Source organism: Suncus etruscus, chromosome 5 (genome assembly GCF_024139225.1).
Source record: "Suncus etruscus isolate mSunEtr1 chromosome 5, mSunEtr1.pri.cur, whole genome shotgun sequence".
Classification (NCBI taxonomy): Eukaryota; Metazoa; Chordata; class Mammalia; order Eulipotyphla; family Soricidae; genus Suncus; species Suncus etruscus.
In genome coordinates, this window is record NC_064852.1 from 7,497,289 (window position 1) to 7,515,484 (window position 18,196).

At 40.2% G+C, this 18,196-nt stretch overlaps 1 protein-coding gene across 3 annotated transcripts in view; it reads left to right on the plus strand.

The window, feature by feature from the left end:
* The window catches only part of ASTN2 (astrotactin 2), a 1,116,661-nt gene extending 1,099,598 nt beyond the window's left edge, over positions 1-17,063 (plus strand). For all 3 annotated transcript variants that reach the window (XM_049774120.1, XM_049774121.1, XM_049774122.1), the window contains one exon: positions 16,208-17,063. In XM_049774120.1, the coding sequence (XP_049630077.1) occupies positions 16,208-16,445 (238 nt within the window). In that variant the 3' untranslated portion in view covers positions 16,446-17,063. The remainder of the gene's footprint in view (positions 1-16,207) is intronic.
* Positions 17,064-18,196: the final 1,133 nt, after the last annotated feature.

Here is an 18,196-nt window from a genome sequence, read left to right on the forward strand (position 1 = left end):
TGTCCCTATGTCACCTATAATCCACCTCTTTATTTTCCCCCAAACACTTCCACACTTTATTTGGCAACCTCAGATTTTTAATCCAAGATAAAAGGGTTGTCTTTATTCCATACTTATTATTTTATTTAGCTATGTACCATAATTAAGTGAGATCATCAAATATGTGTTATTTTCCCTGACTTACTTCACTTAACATGGTCCCCTCCAGTCCCATCCAAATAAATTTTAATATTTCATCATATTTGACAGCTATATTCCATTTTGTACATATACTACAATGTATTGATTAATCTCATATTGAACAACCACTAGATATAGTTAAAAAGTTGTTCATAATTGATTTTCAGCCATACAATGGTCGAAAATACACCCTTCACCAGTGCATATTTTCTGTCATAATGTGTCCCCAGTTTTGTCTTTGCTCTTCCCCATCTGCTTCTATGATAGACTTTTTTCTCTCTTTTCTTTTCTTTTCTTTTCTTTTCTTTTCTTTTCTTTTCTTTTCTTTTCTTTTCTTTTCTTTTCTTTTCTTCTTCTTTTCTTTCTTCTTCCTTTCTTTTCTTTCCTTCTTTCTTTTTCTTCTTTTCTTCTTTCTTCCTCTTCTTTCTTCTTTTCTTCTTCTTTGTTTCTTCCTCTTCTTTCTTCTTCTTTCTCTTCTTCCTTCTTCTTCTCCTCCTCCTCTTTCTCCTTTCCTCCTTCTGTTCTTCCTCCTCCTTCTCCTCTTCCTCCTCCTTTTATACCTGCTCCTCCTCCTTTACCTTCTACTCCTTCATCTTCTCCTTTTCCTTCTGCATCCCACTCTCTTTTCCTTTTAGGCACTGTGTTTTTTAGTATTGTAACTGAAGGGGCACAATGCACATTACTTTACCTCTTTTCAGCATCCAACTCTTGTATTGAATTATAATTTCCAAGTGTCCCTATCATAGTTGTCCCTTCTCCACCCTAACTGCGCTCCACCCACTCTTTGTGACAGCCTGCCTACAAGGGAGTACTCCTCCTTGCCTTTGCCTCTATTATCTTTGGGTATGGTTACCATATTATCTTATCTCTTCTTAAAACCTTTTCAAAATGAGTGTTATAATTCTATGTCTATCTCTCTCTGATTCATTTCACTCAGCACAATATTCTCCATATCCATCTATGTATAAGCACATTGTATGATTTCATTTTTCCTAACAGCTGTGTAGTATTCCATTGTGAAGTCACACAGTTTCTTTATCTACTCATCTGTTCTTGGCTATTTGGGTTGTTTCCAGAGTCTGCAATGAACAATAGGTCTACTACACTATTTTTATCCATGTATCATCATTGAACATTTGAGTGCTTCCATATATTAGCTATTATATCAAGCACTATAATGAATATAGGTATTCATACCTCTTTTGAATTTATATTTTATATTTTGAGATGACTACCCCAAAGTGGGATTTCTGGGTCGTATGGAAGCTCTATGCCTTGTTTCTTTAACGCCTTCATACTGTTTTGCAGTAGCGTATAAATCAAACATATTCACTATACAGTTCATAGCAGAGAAACGTTTGGGATGAATGTACCATGCACCTCAGCATTTACAAATTTACAGAATATAGAAGTATACAGAAGAGAGTAGAACACTATCTTAGAACCTGGAATTCATGCCCAAACTTCACCATCCACTTGCTGTCTGATTCTAGACAGACTATGCCCCTTCCCCCCATGCTGAGTCTTATTTATAAGATAAAAGGTCTGGACCCCAAAATCCCTTGCAACTTGGAAGGCAGGAACAAGGAAGGAACAAGACTTAGAAATCTTAGTGACCAGAGAAGAAACTCCAGAAACCACATTTGACTTCTAAGTCTTCCTCTTCTATGAGTTCCTGGGGTGCCTAGGGTGATAGTTTTCCCTAGAAGAACTCTGATATCATGGGATGAACTCATTATTGTTTTCTTGACTTGTAATCACCAAGGCCCCCAAATGTTCTCTATTCCTCCCTGGATCCAATAATAAAGTTTACATTCTCCTATAAAACTAGGGACAAAAGGGCGTCTCTTACCTCTGCCTAGTAAATCTCTCAGGCCAATGTCTTCCATAGCCCAGTTCCCATGGAAACCACAGGTTCCTGCAAACAGCTGCTCAGAGATGGCGTGCTGACACCCAGCTGTCCCAGCCATACGGTTCCTATTAAGAGATTTGAAAAACTGAGCTCATGGGTGGCCAGGGGCCAGAACTTGCTCAAGTCTGAACATCCTTGACCACTCTTGGGCTTCTAAATCCTTGCAGTTATTTTTGGCTAAAATTATAGAGTTGGGAGAAGAGAGTAAGCCCTTGAAGAGATTTTGTTTCAGTAGAATTGATCTGTCTAGACAAGGAATGGCATATTTACGATGTCAGCCCCACTTGCTTCCATGGCAGACATCACTAATAGAACACAGAAATCATCCTGAGCTTGGTTCCACCTGGATGCTTCTCCCTCTTATCCCACTTTGAATGTTATTTTACTTATGGATTGTGTTATAAATTACGTTGTTTTTGTTGAATAAAAAATGGAATGAAACAAATCTTTCCCCTTTTTTAAAATTTGAGATAACACGGTAACATTGATGTAAAACATTACACAGATTCATACTTATGTATGTATATGTATATGTATATTCATCATTATGTAAGGTTACAGCCTTAGTATCTTTCTTTCTATTAAATGTCTTTCCTTTTTGGAATGAATTGTCCCACCCTAGGCCCCACGGTTTCATCCGTGGTTAAAATGAGTAAAATGGGGATGCCTGCACATCCTTTCAGTCTAGGATTCCGTTGTTGTCTTTGTCTTTAGGAGTCTTGTATAAATTCCCTTGAAATTTCTGGGACGCTGGAAGCAAGGCCACAGTTAGGCTTTCAAAGTCATCCTCTCTTCTCACATGCAAAGGGTTTTCTTTCTTTGCATATTTGCATTCCTGCATATTTTGACATTTCTGAAATCTGTATGGCTAGGACATAGTGGATGCACACATACAATGATCTATTCTTTTTTCTCTTGAAATCCTGTTATGAAATCATTGGCATCATTATAATTTAAACTGCCTTCACACAAATATAAACAAAGAAAGACACTAACTCTAAGTGTCTCATAGATCACTTTCCCCAGTGCTAGTGCAAGCCAGGCTTGTTATTACCTGGAAATCCTTGTTGGTACCAGACTGAAATGGTTTGGAAGCTGATTGAGACTCAAGTCATTCTTTCCATCATTCAGAAATAAAATCTTGGAAGTTCTTATGAGAGAACAAAAAGGATACAAAGCCAAGTGTAAACAGTTTTACCGGTCACCTTACAAATCACACTTCAAATTTGTTGTTAAGGAATTTATATCCAGGTGTTAGTACTTGAATGTGGAGCCTTTTCTGTTTAGTGGGAATGGTCTGAGGCTAAATGCAATGTGGATTTATTCAGAAAGTAACCTCTGGTGAATGAACAGAAAGCCATTAAATTCCGACATGATTGTACATATTCATCAACCAGTTTTATAATATGCGTATTCTATGCATGTTTAAAAAAACAAAGTATCTTTATTTCACAATTGTTTTGCTCTATAGCATTAAGAGTGCAGAATCCAGAGAATTAAAATGTATGGAGATGAAAAATGAAGCATGGAGGAATAGCACAGCAGGGAGGGCATTTACCTTGTACAAGGCCGACCCGAATTTGATCCCCAGCATCCCATATGGTCCCACGAGCCAGCCAGGAGTGATTTCTGAGTGCAGGGCCAAAAGTAATCCCTGAACATAGCCGGGTGTGGTCCAAAAACAGAAAAAGAAAAGTGAAATATGTACCTCTGAATGACATAACTCAACTCAGAAACAAAAACAATATAGTGTACAGACATGTGCAGATCCTGGTCTGGGTGTGATATGGAAAGGCTTATAAATTGGGAAACGAGTGCAAGGTAGAAGTCTGTCTCCACAAATACAATTTCATTTTCATCTACACTGCTTTGCTGAGTAAACATTCTCTGTGTCATTCACTGCCTTTATAAATAGTCTAAAATAATTGTTTTAAAACTGCATTTTTACACATAACTATACAACATTTTCATGAAAGACTCATTTAAATATGTTTTGGATGGGGTTCTCAAGCAATGCTCAGGAAACCTGGGGTCCTCTCCAGATATTTCTCAGGCCATTGAACTAGTCCGATACTCAGGCCCAATGATGCCTTTAGAAATAAGTGCAATACTGTAGATCAAACTTGCAATTAAACATATGCTTCAACCTTTTGAGTTACTTCTGTAGCCCATAAATATATTTTCTTTTTGAAAGGCCCTTTGGCCAAACTATTATCTGAATGTAGAACATTATGTGGCTTTCTATTAAGAAGCAATTGGCATTTATATCTCCCATCCTTATTACTCCCCACAAATTTGTATAAATATGTTATCTCTGGCTTGATTATTTCCTCAGGTCCACATCATGATCTTGTGTCATTTTATTCCCCTCTTCAACTCCTGTAATTTACTGAGAATTTTCTCTGTTTCAATTGATTTTTATCTTGCTAATAATAAGCTAATTTTCCTTTCATAAGAATAAGCTAGATATCAGGGATGGTACAATGTCCAGGAGAAAGGTGGGGAATATTATGTGAGCCCCTATTCCTGTCACAGTTAGTGATCTACCTCTCCTTGCATTTCCTGAATTTGACTCTTAAGCAACAGAGAATCAGTTAAGTAAATTGTCTGAAATTACTCTTTTATAAGTCAGAACCCAAATTGTCTTCTGACCTCAAAACAACAGCCCATTATAAAGGGTTAAGACCCAAGTTCATGTGCATTATCTAAGGGATGAGAAAACTATTTTTATGGAATAAGAAATTGCTTCAGCCTCAAAAAGGAAAACAAAGCTGATGATAACTGGGAACAGATATAGCAGTGCTCAGTTCTGTGCTTAGGAGTTACTCCTTTTAATACTGAGTGTACACTTGTATTCACACTCCACAGTCATTTCAGGCAATGATGAAATAACTACCACAAGCATCATTGCTCATGGGTTGCTCTTGGTAATATTTAGTGGTGTCTTGTGGTAGGACTCAAACCAAAATCTTCAATAATTAAAGCATCTACATTACCCCTCTGAGCTATTTCCATCATGGCACCTTCTACTTGACTCTAAAGCATAAATACAGAGATTCCATAAAGCTCATTATGCTCTCCCCCCCAAAATAATTAGGTCCTGTTGGCAACTGCTCATCAATGTCCACCAGATGGCATTTTCTTATAGACCAAGCCCCTAATTCTTTTTTGATTGTAAACAAACAGGAGGGACCAGAATGATAATACAGTGGGTAGAGTGTTTGCCTTGCACATGGCCAACCCAGGTTCAATCCCCAGTGTCTCATATGGCCCCACTAGCATGCCAGGAGTAATTTCTGAGTGCAAAGCCAGGAGTAATCCTTGAGTGCTATTGGGTGTGGCCCCCAATACAAAAAATCAACAAATCAACAGTAACCTTAGAGATAGTACAGGGATTAGGATGCATTACCAATCCAAGTTTTATCCTTGCATTGCAGGGACATTGCAGGATGTGTCCCTACAGGGTCCTGAGCATCTTGTCCACTCTGTGATCCTAATGTTTCCTAGCATAATTAAGCAGCACATCATCTGGCCTTGGTAGTCAACCAGCCTGATGGCCAAATGTCAATTGTTATGGCACCTGGGCCCTCTGAATGCTACTTGGATATCCCCAAAAGTGTTTACAATTTAGTATAAAAATACTACGGAAAGTTCTTAGTAAACTTAGAATTGAGCAGCCAAATGACCTGGAAATTCCACTTTTGGATATCTACTCTCAGGACTTAAAATTGTCAGTCAGAAGGGCATGTGCTCACCATTATTTATTGCAGCACTCAGTATCATACCTAAGATCTAGAATCAACCTACCTCTCCAACAGCAGAAGAGTGATCATACAGCTCAGGTAGTATTCACAATGGAATATTACATAGCTATGAGGAATGATGCAATCATGCAAATCTCTACAACATGAATGAAATGGAAACTGTCATGTTTAATGAAGTTATCCATAAAAAGAATAAATATAGGATGATGTAGCTTATATGTGTTGTTTAGAATAACTTCACGAGGAAATGTTATGTTTTTACGGGGATTTCCAGAGTATATTATATACTTAGTCCCAGAGTAGAGTGAGAAAAAAGGAAATAATGAGTGGATGGAGAGATGGGAAATAATGAAGATCAGGGATCAAGGGGATTTAGGTACTTTGATGGTATTGAAGAAGAGAGTTAAGTATCCAAACCAACAACATTGAAATTATGAGACAACATCTTTAACAGCAAATATTAAAATGGTGACTGTCAGGATGTCTAGCTGGGAGAGGAGGGGGAAGAATGTGAAAGAACCCGAGAACATTGGTGGAGGGAGATTGACAGTAGGGATGTTTTGGTACTGAACAAACTCAGCTATCAATAATTCTGTAATCATGGTGCTTTATTTAATCTTTTATTTGTTTTACAATTTTTTAAAAAATTTGACAACATTAGAATTATTAAACAGTGTCTAGGTCTGAACAGAAATATTCTCTCTACCCCATTCACATGTTGCATATCAATATATGGTGGTAAAACGTCTGCAAGTTGACTAGATCATGACATGTACCTTTATAAATGTAATATGTGACCTTATAAAAGAAGCACTTTTTAATCTTCTATCATGTATGTGCATAGAAGAAAGTGCCATTTATGAACCTGCAAATTAGACTTCTTTTCAATAACCTCTTTTTTGGTAGTGGAAACTTTTTATTTAATGAACACATATGTGAGTTTCTTTATTGGAATAAAATGTACATATTAGTAAATATGGTTAATAGAAATGTCTATAACTTTAAATATCAGACTTAATCATCAGGAAGGGTTCTATGCTCTTTGTTACATTCTGAAGTCTCATGTGGTCATATTCTATTGTTGGAATGACAGTTTATACATATTTTAGGAAAATTAAAAGATACATATGAACACTAAATTCTTTCCCTCTTTTTTCAACAGCCTCAATTATATTCTTCATCACCTCAGCATGCCTGTGTGGATGAACTAAACACAGTTCAGTTCGTAGATGAGGTTGATTTTCGATAGTCACAGTTTTTTTCACATGTTCTTGACTAATATCTTCATACCTGTGTTCAACTATTAAAGGCTATCGTTGCTCATCATAGCCAAACAACCATAGTCAGACTATCTCGTAATATTTATTGTAAGTGATGTAAAGATCATAATTTCAGGTTTGCAAATTAGCATTTTCTTGTTTTTAATTTGTATTTTTTATTTAAGCACCACGAATATGAACATGACTACAGTTGGGTCACAGTCACAAACAGAGCATCCCCCTTCACCAGTGTAACATTCTCCTCTCCCCCCCCCCCCCATCCCCTGCCTGTATTCAAGACAGGCATTCTACTACAGTTATTTGTTTTTAAGTTCAGTAAACTTTTTTTTTTCTTAAAGGATAAGTGTTAAAAAATACAATAGTAAAGGTGTGACGGTGGCAATCGATCGCTCTTGTTTGCATAGGCTCAGAAAAATATGGAGAAAACGGGAAAAAAAATCCTTAGCCTGATTACAAAAAGGCCTCACCCCAGAAGTTTATTGGCATAAGACTGACACTGGGCTCCAGGCATACCAGTCCGTCCAACCCAAGTCATTCTCCGTGGTCCCAGTGAAACTTTTTCACACTTTAGCTTTTGTTGGTATCAGGTTCCTATATTTAAAGATTTTAGATTCTATGCAATTCTTTCATTGCAGTCAGGTGATGTGGTGCATCCTCTAGTTTCAGCACACCATTAGATGCGGAGTGATCTGCCCTGTAAGCAGGTTGTTGTTGAGTCGTCTGGGTGTTGAGAGCCCTCTTTGGAGTAAGTCAATGCCAGAGCAGTGGTAGGTCTTCCATGGTAGAGGTTTGCATCCTGGTAATGTTATAGACAATTGTGTTTGTTCCCATAGATGGTATCCATTGTTCAGGGGTGTATGGGCACTGCCCATTCTTCTGAGGCCTACGCCAAATCATTAGGCCAATGTTTAGGGTATAAGGCCTAACTGCATTACCAAATTTGTGTTCCCATCTCTATTAGATAAGAACTTGTTTGCATATGTATTATTTTCTCATTTTAATGTGCTTATGCAAAAGAGAAACAATGCCACAAGATATTGTTGGTGCATCTGGGGACCGATGGATCAAGTCCAACATTCCCCATAACTTGGTTCAAACATGAATTCTACACAGAGATACTCTTCTACCAGTATTGCGCTTATAAACAGATCTTAAAGGGGAACAAGCAAACAAACAAATAAAAAAACCTTTGGGCAAAATTGTCACTATATAAGAAGATTAGTCTGCTTCATAGAGAGTGAAGAGCGCATGAAGACATGTCGTGCCTGCTGAAGCTTCCGACTCCCCGACAGGCATTTGCTCCCTAGTTGCTGGAAGTCGGAAGTTCACCAGTCTCCTCCCTGCCCCCTGCAAGAACAGGGAAGCCTGGGGTCTCCTTTAAACTACTCCTCACTGGAATCCACTTGCTAGGACCCTGAGCAGGCAGTCAGGGGTAACCCTGGGGACCGGGAGGAAGTAAAGGGAAGGCTGTGGGGGGCAGCTGAGATTGCATCTTCCCCTAAGCTTGGCCAAAAAGCCTACAGCATGGAGCCATGTCATCCCCGCGTTTCCTGCTGAAGCTTCCAACTCCCCCCAAGGCATTAATGTGAAAGATATGCAATCCACCATGGCCAAAATAAAAATCACTAGTACAAAAAAAATGGTTAAATGTGAGGTAATAGGAGGTGGGAGTGAGGGAGTAAAGGAATAAAATGAACTTCTAGGTGGTGTTCTGAATATGACAACCAGGTTAAACCCAATGATATCCAAATTTGTCTAGCGCCCCACTTGGTTTCAAAATGGACAGTAAGGAAAGTTGCCTGCGACTTCCAGGAGCCAGAGCCTCTTGTGCTGCCATTCCCCATGCTGGCAAAAACTCCTGGCTCCCAGGGAGGAAAGAGATCCTTCAAGAGCTGGGAGCCTGGAAGTTCAAACCCCCACCCAAACCCTCTCTCTGGAGCTGGGTGGGATATGGGGAAAGCCTGGGGTACCCTTTAAGCTCCTCATCGGGACCCATCTCAGTGGCTTGCCCAGGCATGTGGCCCAGGGGAAGCCCTGGAGTTCCGGAGGAAGGAGGTGGAAGGGTGCTGGGGTAATCCAAGTCCCGCACCCCTCCTAGGCCTGGTTAAAAAGGCCTTTGGCATGGCGGAGGCCTGACATTCCCCTTGCTGGCAAAAACTCCCGGCTCCCAGGAAGGAAAGAGCAAAATAGCATTCTCAGTTTTGGCTTTAAAAGACTCTCTGTATCTTCCTATACCCAAACCTTGAGCTTCCAATACCCCCAAAACCATAAAATAAAAAGTTTCATCTTTGACAAGCCACCCAGTCTGTTGTGTCTGGTTATATAGCAAGCAGAACAGACCAGGAAAGACTTTTTAAACCATTATTATTTTTGGTGGGTTTTTTTTTTTAGTTTTTGTTTGTTTGTTTGTTTTGCTTTGGGGGCCACACCCAGTGATACTCATTACCTCTGGCTATGAGCTCAGGAATTGTTCCTGTCTTGGGGACCATATAGGATGCCAGGGGATCAATCTGTGGTCTGTCCTAGGTTATTGCATGCAAGGCAAACATCCTACTACTTATGCCACCTCTCTGTCTCCATAAACCACCATTATTTTTGTAAGCATTTTGTTGTTAAGATACTATAATTTATAATATTGTTAATGCTGGTTTCCCATATACATATTTCTAACATCACCCCCATCACCAGTATATCCACTTTTCTCTCCCAAGTTCCTGGGAGAGAATGTCCCTCCCTTTCTATACTAACTCAATTTTGTGGATTAGTTTTCCCACTGTATTCCTTTTAGCCCTTTGTTGATGCCTGCTGTGTATCTGTATATATCACTTATGAGAGAAATCATTCTATATCTATTTTTTTCTTCTTACTGGCTTGATGCAACTTATTTTCCAACCATTTTGTAGCATGTTGCATGATTTTATTCTTTTGTTAGAGCTGCATAACATTTGATTTTGTATATACATATATATTACAGTGTTTGATACATTTATCTGTGTTGAGATTTTGAAGTATCTTGTATATCATGCTAAATGCTGTGATGAATATAGGTGTACATACTATGTAGTCTTTCAAATAAATATTTTTATGTTTGCAGATATATGCAAAAAATTGTTTTCCTGGGTCATATAAACTACAACTTATTTGATCATCTTCAATGAGTGGGTGTGGGAGGTGATAAGTGGAGATATACAAGGAAATATTCCATAGTTTAAAGATTCTAAGTACAAGGAATGTTGTTTTTAAACTCAAAATCTGCCTTCTGCTAGTGTTTGAGTGATTTCATCTTTAACCATTGACTGTCTTGCAGTGATTTGAGATACTGTTCTTACAGTTGATTAGTCATGGCCAAACTCTCTGAGCCATCTGGGACCTTTGTCTATCACCTGACAACTGGAGTTAAACTACAAAGCTAGACTGTTAGTGATGATCATGTGAAAGAAGATTCTAGATGGGGTTCTGGCTCCTGTCACATGTTCAAACAACTATGATCTTGATCATCCTCCAACCTTCTATCTCGCCTCCACCCCAATTTGTCTTAATTTACTAGAACTACAAAACTATTTTCTTCAATCTTCCAATCAGGGACAGATTTCTATCCTGCCACTAGTACTTGCTCATAGGACCTACCTTAACTACGATCTTCAGTTTTTGACATTTGATTTGACAGTGATTTATCTGCGCAATATTAAGTGATTTGAGTTCTGAAGATGTGAGCTGACCAGAGCCACATGCATGACTCATTACTCTTTTCCTTTGCCCTGTTCACTTCTGGAGTAGTGTGTCATCCCCTCCATATACACCCCCACCTTTTTATATTTTTATGACTGTGTCTTGCCCTGAAATGCAGACATTTAAGCTCTGTTCCAAAAGGAAGGAGGAGGGAAAGAGCCCACTAGGAATGTTCACTTACTCATACTTTTTCTCCATCCCAAATTGTGCTTAAAAGCCAGATCTATGACTGATAAAGTCGCCACAGCTATTGGAGTAATAATGATATTTAGAATAGAATGATTGGCCCAAAATTTTACAGATACCAGATCAGGAACATCTGAGTCCAACCCTTGACTTCTTCTCAAGTAATATCTGTCTCCAGTATGGCCTGATAATACAATGATGAATGAATGGGTGGTGTCTCTCCAACTCTTGGTTTCTATCCAGTTTGTTGGTTCCTGTATCCTGTGGGGAACATTTCTTTTCTAATTATGGCACTTGACAAGAATGGTCGTTCTGACCTATGTTTTCTCCCTCCAGGGAAAGCTTGACATAGGCCTAACATAGCCTTTGATTTATGGATCTTTATTGCCTACACATGATCCAGTATACTTGGCATTGCACCCTCATTCCCTCTCCTGTTCCCTGATTTATTAAAATCCCTCCAGTCCTGCTCTTCATAGCAGTAATTTCTGAGTTCTTTTGCTTTTTGCAGTTTAAATGCAAGCCAAGGTGCCCAGGTACTGTGCATGAGAAGAAGAAGAAATGGGGCAGACATTTGTTTAGTTTTTATTTGTTTAGTTCTTATTGGATTCAAATTTCTATGCATGGTTGCAAGATAGTCATTTTATTTCCAGCTAATGACATCCCTACAAGATAAGTGTCTCTAGCTTGATTTTATAAATAAAAAACTGAGATTCAAGGAGGAGATGAGATGTACTCCCGGTAGGTTCTGAAGTCCTTGTCTTTTCTATTATAATGCTATCTCATATAAAATATATATTATGTATAATGCTATATTTCTTAACTAACACTTATTAGGCACTAAGAGAATGATGCAGATTTAGTTTTCCCCCCAGTCACTATCAGTTTTCCTATTTTATTTATTCAGTAACTTAAAGTCAGTGGAAGAACTTTCTCATTTTCCACATGGATATATGAGTGGAAGACCAACTCATCCTGATTCTAACTTGATCTTTATTACTAACTTAAGGTGTTCCTTTTTTCGAATTATTTTCAGACTCCAAACTTGAGTGCCCTATCTACTCAAAGAAGGGCTTGGCTCAGTTGAATTTGAAGATTGTCTCTGAGGAAATAACTGTGACTTTGGAGACGCATGTTGGCTTATGTCTGAGTTATTTTGTACTTGTGTCAATTTGTTATAGTTGTCTGTATTAGACAGTGATTGTCCAATACCCCAAAAATAAAATACTTCACCATGACTTACAAGGTCCTGGAAGATCTGATCTCTGTCAAAATAATTGGGTCTAGCTCTTTGAAATTTTTTTACTGGCCATTTCAAATAACTTGTGGTTCATATTCTTCACAGTCTAATTTTGGCTAGATGCTATCCTTGCACTTCCCATCTGCATAAAAATAAATGTTCACTTGATATTGCATCTCTAGAATATGTTTTTGTCTCCAGATTCATTGAAGACATAGGTGATCTCTATCTATATCTTTTGCTCCCTTGGATTCTCATCTATTACTCTGCCCCTACACATTGGCTGCTCCTATTTGTACATGCCCACGTGTCTCCTGTTGATGACTTATACCTTAAACTAACACAGAGACGGTGGTGATAGTCGTGGTGGTGGTGGTGGTGATACTGCTGCTGCTGCTGATGAGAATGATGAAAGTGGTAAGAGCTGAACATTTTATTTAATCCTCTTTCCAACCCAAAGAGGTGGACAGTATGTGTTATTTAGATGGAGAACGTTGAAGAGTAACTAGTTCCTAGGTGCCTGGGAAACTCTGAACACCCAGAGGCAGATATGTGTTTACCTCTAGATATAGATCTCTTCTTCATTCTGCTAGGTTTTCCCCCTTACTTCCTACTTTATTCCTTCTCAAGGCAGCCAGAGTTGTTTGCTAATAATTCAGGCATGTATCTGTGACTCTACTGCTTAAAATTCTTTTTTTTTTTGGCCACACCCATTTGATGCTCAGGGGTTACTCCTGGCTAAGCACTCAGAAATTGCCCCTGCTTGGGGGGACCATATGAAACGCTGGGGGGATCCAACCATGGTCCTTCTTTGGCTAGCGCTTGCAAGGCAGACACCTTACCTCTAGCGACACCTCACAGGCCCCAAAATTCTTTATAAACCCTTTCCTACTTTCCTTGGAGACAAACACTATTGACATATAAATGCTTTATTTTCAGAAGAAGATTTTGTGGTTAATATATTTATCAGTCAATTTTATAGATAAGGAAACTGAGGTGCAACTGATTGAACTGATTAACTGATTAAAGCTTGATAGCATGCCTCAGCTGGGAATTAAACTTGAGCAATTGGACCCAAAAGTTTATCTGAACCTCCATTCCTCTCTACATCCAATGCCCAGTTTCTATGCTGGGTAGCATGGTCCTTACCCAGGTTGGTTTCCAACTTCCTGCTATGCTTCTGACACACTGCATTCCAGCATCCTTTTTTAGAACTGCTGTCACTCTTTCTCTGGGCTTCTAACCTATCTGTCATGCCTTTGACCTCTTCTCTATCCATGTCTCATCAGTAATAAGACTTAACATGATTTCCATTACTCCCAGGAAATCATCTTGATATATGCCTGCTTTCCTCCATCATTGTTCATACCATTATGGTATAAGTTCCCATTTGTCTCTTTCACATCAGAATTGAAAGGTGTGTGTGTGTGTGTGTGTGTGTGTGTGTGTGTGTGTGTGTGTGTGTGTGGTGGCAAACAAAGATTTCCTTGCATTTTTCCCATACCAGGATCCCTGTATCTCAAATAAAGTGATAGGCTTAGAGACAGCAAGTACTACTTTTCTCCAGGAGACAGAACTGTTCAGGAACAGGGCAAGGAATCAAATTAGTGGGACAGGGGCAAGAGGTGTGTGTGTGTGTGTGTGTGTGTGTGTGTGTGTGTGCATATTAGAGAGATAGAGAGATGAATTCCCCAAACTCCTTTCAGGTAGATATCTGTTCAAGGGGAGAAAGGACTGTATATTGAGTAGAACCAGTAGCACCAGCAGTGAATCCAGTGTGATTATGAAGTTGTGAATACTTGGCACCCAGGGAAATATTCCACCCAAGTGGTAAACTATACAGAAAACTTTTTGAAAGGTGCCTCATAAATCATGCCCACAAAACATATACCCACAAACAGCCACACAGGTGCTTCATACAGTCTCCCATTTGTGGAGTCTGTTGTCATAAAATGCCCTCCATTGGGGCCTCATTGAGGCAAAGAGAGGACAGCAAAAAAAGGCATCTTGACATGGTTGGGATTCATGAGCATTTCCAACATAACTAGCAAGGATATAAAACATGGATTTTTTCCTAGAAACATATATACCCACACTTTGATTTTATGGACCATGACTAAGGAAAGGGGCCTCCTTTCAGTACTATCCCTGCTAAGACAGCTGCCTTTTCCACATCTTAAACTCAAGAAGGTCAAACTAAGTCTCAAATAGACTATTGGGTTCCCCAAGGCCATTCGGCAATGTCTGGAGACAATTTTATTGTCATGACTGAAACAGGGAGTGCAGTTGGCATCTGGTGGATAGAAGCCTCAGGGAAACTACTCAACTTGCTACAAGACAAGCTTCCCAAACAAAGACTTATTTGGGCCTCATGTCAAAAGCACTGGTGTTGAGCAACCCTGAACAAAGGGATCCCCATGCTCTTTGCTAGCTCTCAATGTCTCTGTGGCCAGCAGCTGTCTTTGGGGACCCTGTGGTGCTGAATAAGGGGCCAGTGGGATTCTCCTACTGATAGTCACCTCAGGGAATAGAGGCTCCAGTTTCAACCAATAACATGGGGACTGTGGTTCAGAGACATTATTTGAGTCACTCTTCATAAGAGCAGCTGTCATTTCTGGGGAACCTCCCCTGGAGCCAACTTTGGGCCATTCTTAGAGTTAATCACAACCAACTGATGAAGGGGCGAACACCATCGTTGTGGTAAAGCTGAGGAAAGAGGTGACAGAGAAGCTTTCCTGTGTTATATGGAATCATGCTTTGATGAAAGGGAAGCTCAGAGGAGAAGAACCCCTGATAACAGAAAGAAAATCTCTAGAGAACAGGGACTCTTTCAGAGAGCAGCTAGTAAGCAAGAAGCATTTGAGTAATGTTTGAAAGGACCAGCACTACAGTCAGCTTGATTCAGGTTACTTGCTGTCCTTTTCTGAAACTTAGAAGATATACCCCTCAAAATGAGTCAGAAAGAAAGTAATTATGCACAGGGTTGTTGAGAAAATTTAAGTAGCCATTGTCAACTATATGCAAGAGTAGACACATCCAAAATAAACATGACATGTCAGTAGATATTAGGAGATCGGTTTATCCTTGCAGAAATAATTCAACCTTCTTAGAGAGGCATGATATCTTCACATTCCCTCTTGCTCTGGGTGGGAACAATAACAATAAGACAGTGGGCCAAGCACTTGCCTTGTGTGAGGGTGACCTGTTTGTTTCTCATCCCTCCCCTCATAATGCTGTGATGCCAGGGACACTCCTGAGAATGGGGCCAGGATTAGCCCCTGAACACTGCAGGGCATGGCCCAAACATACATCAAACACACTCTACTTTCTGAGAGGCTAAACTACTAGGTGGAGTGGATCTTAAAGATTCACAGCAAGGCAGCAACAAAGGTTCAAAGACAACACAATGGGAAAACAATTGGATGGTGTTGGGGGTGGTGCATCAGTGAGGGGTTTTTGAGAGGGAGAGGAATTGAAGTCCTTGGGTAAGGAATATGGATTCATTGGTGATGAAGCAGTATTGGGAATATGTACATGAGAAACCATAACTAACAGAAATATAAACCACAGAATCTCAGTCCAAATAAAGCACTAGGTGAAAACTTTTCCCTCTCTTCTTTTCTTCTCCTTCCTCTTCCTTTCTCTGCCTCTTCTCCTCTTCTCTGTCTCTTTGTTTTTGTCTCTTTCTCTCAGTCTCTGTCTCAGCCTTCCCCCAATTTGAAGAGGACCATCTAGAAGGGGATTTCTGAAGAGATGTTTGTTTAAGAGGCCACTGGAAGATCAGCATAGGCTCGGAAATGGTTAAGACCCAAGCCCACATGTCTCTAAGGCCTGAAAGGCTTCCCTTGCCCTGGCACTATTGCCCCTGAGTCAAGCTCAAACCTTCTCCTCAATTCTGTCTCTTCCTCCCTTTCAGGAAGGCCCACCTGATATTGCGGCGACTGGAGAGGGTGAGCAGACACTGTTCCAGTCTCCTAAGAAGTGCCCACATTCAAAGTCGGGTGGACACTGTGCCCTACCTGTTCTGCCGCAGCGAGGAGGTGCGGCCAGCGGGCATGGTGTGGTACAGCATCCTCAAGGACACCAGGATTACCTGCGAGGAAAAGATGGTGTCTATGGCCAGGAACATGTATGGAGAGGCCAAGGGCCGGTGAGGGAGGGTGTCGCCTCCAAGAGCACAGAGTCCCTCCGAGGGAGGGAGTGCAGGACACTCACAGACCCTGGGGCCTGGGTGGGCTGGGGGGCAGCTGAGGAGGGTCCTGGCAGCGGTGGCCTGCCAGCAAGGCCAAAGCAAACACCTTCTCTTGTGGATACCCAACAGAGAACTTTGTAACCACTGGAATTACTCTTTCTTTCTCCCTGTTATCTCTTTATTTTTCTCCTTCTAAGATATGATTTGACACTTTCAAAGCCTTTCCTTTTTAAACTCTTTCTCATGGATGATGGTCAGTCCCAAGGCAGGAGACCAAGCGGCCTTTCCTCTTAATCCTTCCTCCTGCCACGCACAGCTTCCTTCCTGCCCTGGAGCCCTGGAGGGCACCGATGGAGAAACATGTTGACCTCTTCGGCATCAGGAAGGAGGACCCCAGCCCCTAAGCATCACCTCCCATGGAATGTTGCAGTGAGGAAGCTTGGGTCTTTAGAATGTTTATTTTCTTTCCCAAGATCCTATTGAATTGATTGGCAGGACCCCTGCCTCTTCCTGCTACCTGCTGATCTACACAGAGGCCTGGCAGGAATTTCATGCATTAAAAATTCCTATCATCTCTCTAGCTGGTTTCTTGGGTAGTGTTTCTTACCTGTGGGGTGTGTGTGTCCATTTATTGAATAATAATGGTTTATTGACTGTGTGACCAGTACTAGGCATATAAACCAAGCCAGAGTATCTTCCTGCTCTCTGGGGACTTATGATAGAAATTATGGACATGCAATCTCGTGGTGGGAGGCAGAGTAACTGAATGACAGAAGTTCTTGAAGTTATTGCTGGGTCGGGTGGCAACGTGGAGAGGTCCTGATCTCCTAAGTCCAAAAGATGAGGAAAAATAATCTATACAAGTAGGGAAATGATGGAATTTGCTTCTGGCAGAATGGGTACCATGAGTAAATGAGCACCTGGATTAAGAGAAAGAGTAACTCCTTCAATGGGTGACAACTTTACCTAAAAACCATTGTAAGAAGAATTGGAGGGGAGGTGGGGAGCTTGGCTATGTGTTGGAAGGTTTGGATATCAAATTTTGACATTAAAGGGAATCAGTGCAAGAGTCAATTTTCTCACCAAGGAAAATATAATGCTTCCGCTACAAGGTAGCCATGGAATTAGACAAGACTCCCTCCAAAAGGAGTTTCTCTAGTCACTTCCCAGACTAGAAACAATGTACTATGGATTCTGAGGTAATGTACCACTGAACACATCTTTTAAAGGTACAACATGCACTCCTTCTAGTGTGGTACCTGGGATTATAGGTCCAACATTTCGCAGCAGCTTCAAGAAACTAGCTTTCCAGGAAAATAGGTTCTAGTTCAGATATTTTACAATGCAAGTGTCACCCACCTGCAAACAAGGAGAACAGATTATTGTGAGGATTTCAGGGAAGAAAAGTGATTTCCAATGAGTGAAAAAATACTTAGCAAAATGCCTACTTTTCAATTTTGAAAAGAGCATGTATGATGTACAGTACACTTCCTTGAGTGAAGAACCTTAGGGTTTGTTTGTTTGTTTTGCCTTTCCCAGAACTTCACATGAGGGAAACAAAGTATGAGAGTCTCCCATTTAGGTGTTCAAACTCTTCTTGATTTCTCACAGTCTAAGTTCCAGTTTATTAAATTTTACACTTTCTTCTATAGCTCAGTAAAATGCAGGTGGATCTTATTTATTTCAATTTTATTTCTTAGGGGTAAAATTTGA